This window comes from Platalea leucorodia (genome assembly GCF_965183815.1).
Source record: "Platalea leucorodia genome assembly, contig: HAP1_HAP1_SCAFFOLD_310, whole genome shotgun sequence".
NCBI classification, from domain to species: Eukaryota; Metazoa; Chordata; class Aves; order Pelecaniformes; family Threskiornithidae; genus Platalea; species Platalea leucorodia.
The window spans coordinates 14,960-28,050 of record NW_028121265.1 but is presented as its reverse complement, the minus strand read 5'-3'; the positions used below and the strand labels follow the sequence as shown (position 1 = coordinate 28,050).

Here is a 13,091-nt window from a genome sequence, read left to right as displayed (position 1 = left end):
CTCCCTGGGGAATCCGGGAGAGAAGGAGCGCGAGGAAACGGGCCCCGACCCCAGAGTGTTGGCTGGGGGGGGTATGGGGACGCTGGGGCAAGACGGGTAGGACCGCAGTGACAGCAGAGAAGGTCCGTTGCACAGGGAAGCCAACTGAACAGCTAGAGCTTTCTACTAAAAGCTCAAACTTGACTGCCACTGGAGCCAGAGTTCCCAATCTAGTACGAAAACCAAACAGAGAGAGATGGCATTATTGACTTTTTCTCCCTGGTTTGCAGCACGAATGGGACAGACTGCAAGCAGTTAGAGAAAAAATGGTACGGGAGAGAAAACTTCAAATTTACAGGACAACGTACTCTGTGAATTGAGCTTTATTTCATGAGCTCATGAAGAAATACAACAAACAAACATGACAAACAGGGCTCGGTCCCCTTTGCCCAGACTAGTCTATTACATGAATTCACTTATTCACCACTCAGGTCATGAGGTTTCATAACTTACAACCTGTAACACTTAACTCGTGCACTTAGGAGAAGACAAAAAAAAAAAAAAAAAAAAAACCAAAAAGACAGAATTGGTTCCGTAGTGAGAGTGCTCATCCTTCCTCCTCCATCACGGTGCGAGCATCTCCTGTATCCCACCGGGAAGCACAAAAGACTCGGCAGTCCAGCTACTGCTTGATCTGCTTCAAAGGCTTTTTGGGTAAGCTGATGTTTTATACCTTCCAGCTTTGAAGTCTGGTCTATGCCATTTCCAAAAGTCTGACAATACTGCCAGACAAAGATGATGGCTGCAGGAGACAGCCAGCTGCAAGTCTAACGCTTAACTGCTCCCAGTCCAACACTGGATGTTGTGGCCAGCGTCTCCCATGGCACCTAGAACACCAACGAGACAAAGTGACTGCTGTGCCCGGAAGCAGCCACCTGCTCGCAAACAATGCGACAGCTCAAAAATAACTGCCGCTGTGGCTTGGTGTCGCACCTTGCCTTTCACACTCACCAGGGGTCGACATCCTGCTACGCGTGCAATTTCAAGAGTTGTTTCACGCCTTCAAAACACAGCATTAACAGGTCATATAGGCACCAACAATAGAACTATTCCTTCCATCCCTGGGCGCAGACCAACTTCCTATGGTTCTCCACTTGCCATCTCCCTTTGGTGTCCGGCTCCCTGCTGTGCATCTGCAGCAAAATAAAACAAAGTCAGCTACATGTTGACAAATACTCTAACAAACAGTAAACCATCCCCAGGCTGACTTCTTCACTCCACTAACCTTGTCTATCTGTGCTTTGTGCTCCAATCTGCCATGCTGAGTCAGTTACATCAGCAGGCTCAAGAAAGAGAGACAGCAATACCCATAAAAAGTATACACCCGTCCCTCCTCTTTCTCCCACCCCAGTAGCCACATCCTGGATTCGCCCGGTCCCCCAGCAGGCTCACACTGCTCTGCGTGCCTCCCGTGCTGCACCGCTGGGGTCAATGGCTGCATGAGGTGCCCACTCGTATAGTCGGTCCGTCTCCGATGTCTCGGGAACGGCAGCCTTCAATGCTGGGCCTGTGTCAGGAAAATGCAGAGAGGCACACAGACGTTATATACTGCTTTCTGAGAGAGAGCTGGCCATGCAAAACAGAGTAAAAATCCCATCGACCTACATACTCTGGCAACAGAGAGACCCCAAAAGCACAAAACCCAAGCAACTGACCTCACCCCCACCACAGCCCCCAGTGCTGTCCACTCACCTTTGCCATCGCACTTCACTTGACCATCTTGCTTAGCCTAGACCTATTACTTTAACTGCAAGAATAGGTCAGACCACACACCAACACAAAAGTTAAGAGTTACTGTCAGCTGACTCAAATATAAGGGGAAACAGATAGAGCTGAAAAAAATCATGCCTGCAAATGCCAAAAGAGGTATGGGTAGCACGTGACTGTGGCTGGCATAATGACAGGCTTTTCCTTTATGGGTAAATCACTCATAAATGACTCCATGAACTGCAGCACAGAGAACCTCTCTGTGGACAGCATTCTCAAATGAGAGTGTTGACATTAACGGGATATGAGACTGGGCTGCTGGAAGCTGCTTGCACACAGAATGCTACTGTTAGATAACGCTGCGCTAAAAAGTCTTAAGCCACAGCTGCATAGGAGTTACAAGAGGCCTGAGTGCAGACAGATGCTGAAGACGACGAGATCGGCACCGCCATCTAAATTGAGATTGGCTGAAGGTGATGCAGGCTGAGCTATTAAAAACTAGCTACAGAAGTATGTGCTACTTCAGGTGGTGGGACGGTTCTGTCAGGTCAGTCTGACTTGGGCACCCAGTTCTAATGCCCGTCGAGTGCTATCTGTGATATCCCTCATAGCCTCAAACGTACTGACCACGTTTCGCATGTCCAAGGCCCCCCCCAGGTGATGAAAATCAAATGGACCAAATAAGGACTCTGCTTCATCACCTTGGCACCTGAAGGACGCTCCTTCCTCTGCTGATGGTCAACACAGATGTCCTTATGCCATTTCTCAAATGCGGGTCAGTCCTTGGGCACCTGTACTGCTAAAGGAAACAAATGATTACGCTTTGATAGCCTGCTCCATCCTCCTCTCGTTCTTTAAGAAATCTAAAGAATGCTACTGTCCCGATCGCTACAGAACAGAAGTTTGTGCAGGAGATGACTGAGCCCATCTCCATAAATGGAAGACTCCTGCTACAACTCCGCTTTGCCTTTTGGTGACAGTGCCCGCTGTCAGTGTGCCCCAAACCCTTTCATGAGTCACCTGGAAAACCAGATACAAGTAGTTCAAAGTGTCTGGCAAATCAGGTATGACCTGAAAGCATAGGTGTACCCCATCTCATCCCCAAAACAGTCAGAGCGCTGTCTTCTCCCACACAAAACAGAACAAAAACCTTACCCTCTGACACACTCTGAAAGGGATTAGTGTACCCACATAATCTATGCTCAAATACTGGACTTCCTCAGGGTACAGCCCCACAAAGACGAGAGGAAGCCCAACACTGCCTCCCTGGATGCTCCAGAACTCCGAGTGCTCTGCTCCCCTCTCCACCACTCCCATCATGGAAATGCAGTGGTGAGGATACCTGGCAAAAAAGAGGAACGAAAGCCATGTGGACTGGGAGGTCAAAGGAAGACCAGACCTTACCTGCAAGAATAAACAAAAGAACCCCGCTCAAAAAATTTCAAACAAAACCAAGAAAAGATGAAAAAACCCAGAACCTTCAAAAAGACAGGACACTGCACCAGGCAGCAACCGATACCACCCAGCGGATGAAGCCACAAGGACAAGAGGCCCTTCATGAAAACAGTGTGAGACACCTGAGCCTGATTACCTATGAGGCCCCTTACAAAATTAGGGAGCCTGTTGGCTGATGGAAAAACCCACGGTGGCAAGACGTGGTGACTCAAAGACCTCAAACAGACACCTTATGACTACAGAAACCGGTGCTAAAAAACACAATAGGTAAACAAGGACAAGAGAACATAACTGCCGTGAGTGATACTAGAGCAAACCTCATTGGACAGTTAAGGAAAGACAAAACTGTGATAATAGAAAAGGCCTGTGTGCCCAGAGACTATGATGAAGACAAGACCCCTAGCTGGAGAGCATTACGAGCACAAATAATATGCATCCTCTTCTCCAAGAAATCCGAAGAAACACAATGACAGAAGCCTGCACTGGAAATAAGTGCCTAGTCAATGCCTCTAAGTAGCAATGATAGTGACATATGGACAGACGGTGGAGGGATGGATGCAAAGATTAAGTCGGGGAATGAAGGAAAAGGCACAGAGGAGCAGAGACCTCAGAGTTCTGGGGGTGTATTTTAGTGTATACCTGAATGTACCTAATGCTTTCCGAGATGGGACTTGTCTGACATTTGACCCTGCACGCTGTGACGCGGACAGTTCACACTGCGTCTCTCATGCCTTTGTCGTACCTCCCGTCACCTGTGGAGAGACTAAACCAGAACAGACCTCAGCGAAACCCAAATCCAACTGCAAAACCCATCTGAGAAAGGCTGATGAACCCACCTCCCCTTCCCAACCATCCCCTGGTCCCAAAACTTTAGAAACCCTTTCTCTTCTCCTGAGCTTTCAGGGAAGGAAGCCCACTCCTTCCTGACAGCTCCTGCCCTGTATTTGCACCACCGAACTCCCCGTGTCAGCTGCTCCTTGGGAGCTGCTCTTCCAAGCTGTGCCCTGTGTTGTGCGAGCACCTCCTATCTTCCATCTTCCCACAGACTCCGGGCTCTGCTACAGACCCACAAAATAAGTGAAGTCCTGATGCTTATAATCTCTGAGGGGCCTGCTGCAAGCTGCAAAGGCTCTAGGGAGAACATGGTACTCTGTCGGTGATCGGGAAAGGTGATGAGCTGTTCCATACCCTGAAAGACACTATGCCTTATGTCCCTGCTGCTTTCTTGAAAAATGCTGAAAGCCCGTATACGGATGCAGACAAGATGTATGCATCTTAACCCCTGTTAGATTATCTCACCATCAGTCCTGCTAAGGAATGGTATCAACAACTTGCACAGTATGCAGCAAAACTGGTGAAAAAAAAACAAGGTTCCATCTTCAATAAAGTCAGGAAGTCCAGGAAAATACAAAGCACTTGGGGAAAAAACCAAAACCAAAACCATACCGTTAAACCACCTTGCCACCCCTGAACACCCAATACAAAATTACTGACCTGAAAAAAAAACCCAAAATTGCATACAAGTGTACTTTCTACAATATATGCTGCTGAACCTTGACTGGTCCTGAAGCCCTTACCTCCAACACCTCCGCTTCTCTCAGTATCAAAACACACCTACCCAAATAGCTTAGACAGCTCAAAAGCTGCAGCCAACTGAAGGAACAGCAGAGCACTGACACCAGAGAAGCCCAGGAGTGGAAGGAGCTCCCTGAGGAGAGGTTACAGCTCAGATATCCCGGGCCCTGCCCACCACCCTTCCTACATTCACCTGGGAAAGGGGACGGGCAAACCACCAGAAGGCATAAAGTGGCCAGAAGAGCAGCAGGAAGTTTGCTCATCTGCCTTAAGCTTAGAGCGTGGAAAGCACTGAACAGAGAAAGCAACCCTTACAGGAAACAAGGATGCCACAGGCAGTGAAGGCTGGGGTATGGGGACACTGTCAGGTTCAGGGACGCTGCATCTTGGGATGCAGAAGTCTTTGGACGAAAACCAGAGTTCTTCAATCAGACGTGAAACCAGCACCATGGACCGCGCAGCCATTTGGTGCAGCTCACAGGCTCGTGCTAAATGTGCGAGTCCATGCAGAAACGGTCACTGAGAGTGCCCAGGCACACTTTTGTGACAGAAAGGGGTAGTGCCTTGTGTGCGAGAGACACAGGAAGGAAAGCACCTGCGCCTCAGTCTCTGACAGCCACCCTCATACAAGGACACGTCACACACCAGCCAGACACCACCTCCTCAGCAACCAAGCACCGCTTGCAAGCCGTGTGGCAGCACCCTCTCCCAAGGCCCGGGTACCAACGAGCTGCCGCACAGCAGAGGTGGCCCCCAGCATCCACCCAGCTCCTACTCACTGGCCTCCCTTCCAGAGCGGACAGCTCAGAGCTGCTCCGCGTGCCTGGCTGTCTCCTCTTGCCCAGCTGCTGCTGCTGTTGGCACTTGGCCTGCTGGAGGAGGAGGCGTTGCACTTTTTCAAAAGCCTCCAGTCTTCCACCTGCACCTGCAAAAGCACAAGCACCATCTTACCATCTTTATCGCTATAAAGAGATGCTCCAGCTCAGGACTTGAATCCTTGGTGGAGTTTTCTTCCACAAACCAATAAAGCAAACATCAGGGACTGGACTTGGAAAGGAGGCTTAATGCTCCTGGAGCAGCTTGAGCTTCTTGATGTACTTTTTGAGATTTTGGCATGAGGATGCAAGCTGATTTAATGCAGAGCTTGAGTCTAAAGACAGCTTTGCCTGTCCATTTAAACAGCCAAGTCACTCCTTGGCAAAGAAATCTGCTACAAAAACGACATCAGTGTCCCACAGTTCTGAGCAGTTTGGAACTTCCCGGTGTGAACAAAGCATCTGGCCGTTTCTATTCCTCCTCTCCTCTTCCCTGAAGGGCAAGACTGTCAACACTGGAGGGAGGCTTAATGGCAAACTTTCTTCATTACTTTGTGACCTCTGGGGAACACCTTGGTCACCAGAAAAAACAGTTTTCTTTCTTGGTTCCACGTTTTGCCGGACCAAAGAAAAAGTTGAAGGCTGGAATCATGAATCCCTCAAGACGGAAACAGCTCTGGGGAAGGACGCGGCTTGACAGATGGGACAAACCAAGTTACTACAGAGACAGTAATAGCAAAGGGTAGTCCGGAACCCATGCACTACCACGGATCCATTCCTCCAAGAATTTGCAGGTAGGAGGAAAGAGAAACACCAAATGACACCTGTTGTTTGTGTGAGCGATAGGTGTCTGGTCTTTGCTCCTGTAAGGATGCAAAGCCTGCAGCAGAAGTGAGAAGGCAAGGCCATAGCCAGGTTTTATTCCAAGACAGCTCACGTAACAGTGAAATAATTTACGCAGCTCCCCCCTGGACACCAAATAATCCCGGAAAAGATACCGTTTGCCGAGATACGACCTTTGTGGGACTGCAAAGGTAGTGCAATTTGCACTGCCCTTAAACAGGCATGTAGACAAACTAGACAACCTAACTGCACGTTCTTAACAATCGTGAGTGCAGCTTCCAAAGACATACCAAAACCACAACAGTTCTCATCATTCTCTGAACACATGCCCAGGAGGATTTCATTGCCCAGACCTGCATAGACATTCTGGGAAAAAATGTGCATGCAGCACAACTGTATTAATCCAAGTGCTACGAAGATACGAAAAAGGTGTAAAGGTTACCGAACGTCCTCTGACTCTGCCCCGTAACAGCTCTCGCAGCGATCGGCATCCAAAGAATTTGGATCAAACACTTTTTCTTCTTCTTTCCCCAGCTCTAAGACAAAAGATGATTCAAAGTGATGAGGCACGTCTAGAAACACTGTCTTGTACTCTTGTTTTGTTCTATGCACAGTAACTGTTCTACACATGAACGCAGCGATTTTGTGTCGGAAGCTGCACATCCTGCACCCGAAGCCCACCTGAAATGGCACGCACAGAGCCTGTTGAGGCGTGGAAGTAAGACCAAGAAGCAGAGTAGTGTTTGTCATCTCAAGAACACCCTCCATAGAAAGAACTGGCTATCTGTAAGCCTTGCTGGAGCACCGATCAGATGTTACGTGCGTAAAGGCTTTGTTAAAACATTTTCTAAAGTAGACAAATCAGTAAATTGCAACTGATACAGGACACAAACAAAATTTTAAATAGCAGTCCACCGCAGTCAACGGTGCATAACGCATAATCCTGTCCCAAGACACGTAGGGACCATGGTTATCTCTTGCTGTGAAACAAGCTCAGAGTAGGAGTCTCCCGACTGGAAAACTGACAGCCAGTCCTCCAGGATGACAATGCTGAGAAGGCACACACGTTAACCACTGCCCACTAGAAATCTCCAAGGCATTTCTACCTTCTTCGTGACTTAACAATTCTGCCCACGTCTGTGCTGCATGTGTGTTGAATGCGCAGCCGCAGTATGGCTGGAGCACGAACTCGTGGAGTTTTATGTTCTCATGTGCAGAAGGCTGAAGAGTAACAGACTTGTAACAGAGGAGATGACAGCTGGTGACAGCTGAACCCCGCCAAAGGGCAGGAGAAGCCTACAGAAAACTCAAACAGGACTTTTGTTTTGTCAAGAACCAAAACAAATATCAAAGGTCTGCAAATTTTGGAGTTAGGAATAAGTGAGCCAAGGAATTTTGCGTCTAAAAGTTTGAAAACCATTAGCTCTTATAATAAGAGGCCCCCTTAAAAATCAAGCTGTTTCAACTCACAAATCCTGAAGGACAGGACCAAGTCCCCTGGGTTACAAAAGCCCTCCAAGGCTCACTATCTAGGCGCTGCTGCACTACCCTCTGTAAGCCTTGAAAAGATGGCTCCTTTGATAACTAATGATGGGGAAGGTGACAAGGTACATCGTCAGACACCGCTGAGGGGATAAAACGTTATCAGGGCCTTGTTTGTTGGAACTGGAAGGTATAACAGGTGGACAGAAGTGAGTATTAAAGATGCCTGTATTTCGTATTAGCCACAGAAAAAAAGAGATTTTAATTAGAAAGAATGAAATACGACTGAAAATTAATCATTAACCTTATTTCCTTAATCAAATACTTGATGGTAGTCACAATCAAGCAAACAAAAACTTTTAAGAAAATATACCCATTATTAAACAACTGTGCGAGGCTTTCTTTCTAAGGCTTACAACATTCAAAATAGTTGAAACTGCGCTTAAGAAGTCACTATTTAAAAAGCGGTATGGCTTTTCATCTTGTAATTACACTAAAAGGTAGCGTCAGGAAGAACACAGCTGAATAACTGCTATGCTTTGTCAAAGCCGTGACTGCCACCATTTGAACAAGAACACCTGGACACTACATGCAGTCTTTCAAGATACTGCAACCAGTAACAGCTTTTTAAATATAACCACTAGCTGCCTGTTGTCTCAGAGCCAGCACCCAGAGGTAACGCACACAGTTCAGACACTGTAAAGAAAACACAGTACATAAAACTCTACATGCAGGGTTTCTTGCTGTTAATGCGGTCCTCGACTTGCACGCAGATGTGATAGGTGAAACTGGAAAACTCTGTCCATGTTAAAAGGAAGGAAACGATAAGAACCACCGATAAAGAATTCAGTCGCTTATTGTCACTGAATGGAAACGAGTAAGATGACATCCAAGCACAGAATGCAGCCTACCATAGAAATCACTAAGCTATGAACTATTTCAACGTAACTATGATTAGGAAAAGCCTCCAGATACTACTCCATAAAATTTGGGTACGCTTTCCCAAATTTAAGGTCAATACTGCTATAGTTGCCATTTAAATAACCGACTGAACGTCAGTGTTACTAACAGAAACTGATAATCAGAGAGTTTAATGCAGATGGGCGGATACTTCTGATCTAACTTGTAACACGGGTGGTGGAAACCGAACTAGCCGCGTGCTTCTCCCAGACAGCAGAAGAAATTGCTTCTTCCCTGCAATGCATCTGATCTCTCTTAAAATGCCTCTTCTAGGTGAGACGGTTTGCTCCCTACGAGTTTCTCTTCCTCTCCATTGATTATATAAGGAGTCAGAGCAACCGGTTCAGACTGACTGATCCCAATGGACACTGGCAATACTAGCAAGGCAGGAGGCCTACACGTGTTAACAGAGAATTAGATACAGAAAAGCTGGTTTTGTCCCTGGACATTACGTTTGTAATGCCACAACCTCTGAATACAGAAAGGCTGCTCGCTGACACGATAGCAAGAACGCTATCACCCCATTCCCGTGACAACGGGAGACACTCTCGCACCTACCGATCGTTCAGCTCTTGCCTTGGTTTAGCCTTTCAACTTCAAGAACAGAAAAGTTAAATCTGAGTGATACAAATCAACAAATCTAGTTCGTGCTGACAGGCAGAACTATACTATCTCCCAGAAAAGGTAATACGCAGCTCACGTTTTGGAAGGGAAAAGTCAGGACGGTATTACCGTTGGATTGCGACACTTTGACAGAGTCGCTTCTGCTGTGTATCGAGGTACAACGATGAGTCAGAACGCGTAAAAACGGTAGAGGAGAAGTTTTGTGTAGCCAAGGACCACTTACTACAACTGGTAACCAATAAATCAGCTAAAATATGTTTATCAGGTATGCATTAACATTATATGCAAAGCAAACGTAGCAAGGTGCAAGTTTGGGCTTAAGGGTCGAGTCACCGGAGCCTTCCCCGGAGAGACGCTCTTTCCTCTAACCAGGTCGTCCCATTTGTCAGCCCACTGTCATTTAAAGACACAACCAAAGTCAAGCTTTGCTAGAACAGCTGCTTGATTTCTAGTCGCAAAAGACCAGGAACTCAGCAGCTTTATGCCTGAAATGCATCCACGAGTCCTTGTCGTAATTTCAGAGGGACTACGCAAAGATCTGCCTCACAAAAGTAGCGAGTATTAATAGGAGTTTGTCTGATCCGCCAGTTTAATAGATTGGCGTGCTATAAACTCTTCAAGAGCTTGTGGTGTTTAAATGCTCTTCAGCTGCCACTTGTTCCCGTGAATCTCAAAACAGGCATACAGGGATGGAAAGACTACGAGAGCATGCACCCAAGAAAGGCAGACTAGCATCTTACCGTGTCTCTCGGCCTCTGGAGTCACACGACTGCCAGCTTTATCCAAACGTCGTTTAAACAGATTGTGCTCTACATCCAGCTGCTGCTCTCCTGCTACATCCACGGCATCGATGCTCAAATCTGAAACCAGCGAGCAAGGAAAGTGGGCTATAAACACACATTTGTTATGGCCTGTGGCAGGCTGAGGAAGCACTCAACCAGTGAAAACACAGAATCTTTCAGCGAGGGGGATACCAGCGGGCCAAACTGGAAGAGCAGGTACGGTTGGGGCCAAATGACGTACAGGGAATAAAACGCACGTTGCAGCACCCTAAATGACCCTTCCAAATACAGGGTCTGGTTTGGTGTACAAGAAGGACTGTTTCCAACTGCCACAGAAAGCGTTACCCCGAAAGGTAATACACTCAAGGCAAAAGAACAAAACCAAACCCCTCAAAGCCCATAACCATTTTCAGGAGTTCACGAGTTAAGCTTAAAATCGGCTGAAAGCTGTCTCCTCCCTCTACCCCCTCACCCTTCCCCCTTCAACATCAGCACATTTCCTTGCGATCTCTTTTCACAAGGAGGATTGAGAAGGTCTGTGGTCTCGGCCTGGTATCGAAGCACCGTGATGCACTGGCTGGCTGGCTACATGCTCTCTTGTAAGACCGACAGCTTCTCTGCACAAAACAGCAGAGGCTTCCAGCCTCTCTGGCCTTCCCACGCCCTTTTAAATGTGAGGAAGGCAAAGACCAATAATATCTTGGGTGGTCAGAAGGAAGTCAGACTCACTACCTTTAGAGCCCAATGCACGACCCAAAGGAATTACTACAACAGAACAAGAGGCAGGGAAGATTGGCGGACAGTCGGGTAACGTGCACAGCAGTAATACCCAGCAAGACTTGCAAAATTTTCCATCGCTTTGTCCTGCAACTTTGTTTTCAATTTAGCTAAAAGGTAACCAGATTATTAACACGCATTCCGATTTTAAAAATTTTGGAGAAAGGTTACCACGTGGCATTGGCGTTACAGTCAGAATTTAAGTACCAAAGTCAAGGAAAAGTCGTGCCTCGTCAAGTAACTTCCAAACGAGACTCTCTCAAGTTTTTCGACAACAATACAGTCAAATCTTGAGTCCCAAGCGAACTCTGTGCCAGCTTTTTCGGTATTACTGAGCTCTCTGACAAAGTACACCACCACACAGAAATGCAAGTGGCGTTATATTGTAGCCTCATTTATAATCTAGAAAAATAACGCGGCCCGATCCGATTGGAAGCGCTGGTTTAAGCGCCCAGTGGGCCTGGCTGGAACCACCGCATAACCGCAAGGGATCAGCAGTTCCTCCCTGTCCGCGGCCCAAGCAGCAGCGCAGCACGCGGAAGCACCAGGCACACTGAGCCTCTCGGGCCCTCGGCAAGTATGAAAATTATTCCCAGCGTTCAGAAGTCTGACTCACAAGCACAAGGCGTGTGTGGAGAAATAACATCTAGATTGATCTTCAGTTTATCTCCCCTTGATTTGTCAACGTACAATTCCGGATGAACCTAGGAACAGAGGAAAAACAGAGAGTCCTGTTTCACTTGGCAGCAAACCAAAAGGCCTCTTTCCCTCGACTGCTCTGGCTCAGGAGCTGATTTTTAAGATGTGGGATTTGCCAGACACCTGAGCTGCTGCCTCCCACACCTTCCATGGTAGCTAAATGCTTGCCATTTGTGATACTTTTAAGACCAACAATAATTTGGGAATCTTAGAACTTGGGGTGGGGAAGGGGGTTCCTGCGCCTGCTTTCTTTTCTTTGGATTGCCTGCTTGTAGACAGCAGAGACAGCGAGAAGAGACTTTGAGACGCTCTCCTGCGACAGCGTTGCAGGAGGCCACAAGCCAACCTTTGCGCCAAGCGGCTTTCGGGGGAGGGCAGCCCGCTCCCATCGTCAGGACGACCAGCTCGGGGAAAGAGAAAAACCCAAACACAGCTGCTGCGGCGGCGGCAGCTGCTGCGTGGGGAGCCCGGAGGAGGCGGCGGAGCAGGCGGCGCCTCGGCGCGGGTGCGGAGGCACGGCGGGCCGCCACGGGCCGCCTCTCCGCCGGGGCACCGCGGGCAGCAGGCAGCACCGGGGGGCCGGCCCCCCCCCCCCCCGCCGCCGCTCACCTCCTTGGTGCGGTAGTACTGCAGCTCCGAGAAGAAAAGCAGCACCACGATCAGCCCGCTGACGAGAACCGCCGTCAGCCCCGCCGCTCGCGGCCGCCCGCCCGCCTCGCCTCAGCCCGCCCGCCGCCACCCCGAGCCGCTGCCTCCCGCCGCCGAGCGCCGGCCCGCAAGGTCCCCCCGGCCGGCCGCCGCCCCACGGCGAGGCCCGGGCCCCCCCGCCGGCCCCCGGCCGCCCTCACCCCGCCCGCTCACCAGCGCGGCCCCGCACGTCTTGCCCCGAAAGTCTTCCAGAGTCTCGGGGAAGGCACCGAACCGCTTCAGCCGCCACAGCGAGCCCATGGCGCCGCGCGGCCCGGAAGCAAACCCGCCTTCCGGGGCCGGGCCCGCACCGCCCCCGGAAGCCGGCCGAGGCGGCTGGCGGGGCCGGGGCTGCCGGTCGCCTCCGGGGCGGGAAGGTGCTCGCTGCCGCCGCGCCCTCTGCTGACCCACCCTGCCGACGGCCCCGGGCCTCTGAAGGACACCCGAGGGACGCTGACTGTGCCGAGAGCGGTTAGCTGAAGGGGCTTGATACCGAGGCGAAGCTGCAGGGAGAGAGCAGTTTTCACTCGGCTTGACATCCTCCCCCTCCCATCCGTCGCCTCCGTCGCCTCTGTCTTTGGAAGGTCTGCAGTTTGCTACCAGTGCCCTTTTGAGAACAACCCAGCTGTCCCTCGGGCTGGCTGTC

General features: G+C 49.5%; 1 protein-coding gene across 18 annotated transcripts; it reads right to left on the bottom strand.

Moving 5' to 3' along the window:
• Positions 1–74: 74 nt before the first annotated feature.
• On the bottom strand, positions 75–12,769 carry LOC309604028 (endoplasmic reticulum-Golgi intermediate compartment protein 3-like). Of its 18 annotated transcripts, none has more exons than XM_082338951.1 (9): positions 12,620–12,764; positions 11,676–11,763; positions 10,241–10,387; positions 5,556–5,701; positions 2,448–2,545; positions 1,432–1,546; positions 991–1,172; positions 713–866; positions 75–209 (listed from the first exon to the last, which is right to left on the bottom strand). In XM_082338951.1, exons 1-6 carry the CDS (start codon positions 12,704–12,706, stop codon positions 1,468–1,470), a joined length of 645 nt encoding a protein of 214 aa, XP_082195077.1. In that variant the 5' UTR covers positions 12,707–12,764; the 3' UTR covers positions 75–209; positions 713–866; positions 991–1,172; positions 1,432–1,467. The 18 variants fall into 18 exon arrangements, with proteins under 18 accessions (XP_082195077.1, XP_082195067.1, XP_082195078.1 ...); XM_082338956.1 differs by lacking the exons at positions 75–209; positions 713–866; positions 991–1,172 and adding exons at positions 2,902–3,088; positions 3,851–3,964; positions 4,501–4,552 and having other exon boundaries at positions 1,528–1,546; positions 12,620–12,768; XM_082338941.1 differs by lacking the exon at positions 75–209 and having other exon boundaries at positions 415–866.
• Positions 12,770–13,091: the final 322 nt, after the last annotated feature.

Coding starts and splice junctions, on each gene's coding strand:
- LOC309604028 (XM_082338951.1), bottom strand. CDS start 12,706: ATGGGCTCGCTGTGGCGGCTGAAGCGGTTCGGTGCCTTCCCCGAGACT. Junction 11,764..12,619: donor AGACGTGCGGGGCCGCGCTG/GTGAGCGGGCGG, acceptor CTCTGTTCCTAG/GTTCATCCGGAATTGTACGT. Junction 2,546..5,555: donor CCGCTCTGGAAGGGAGGCCA/GTGAGTAGGAGC, acceptor TGTTTCCTTTAG/CAGTACAGGTGCCCAAGGAC.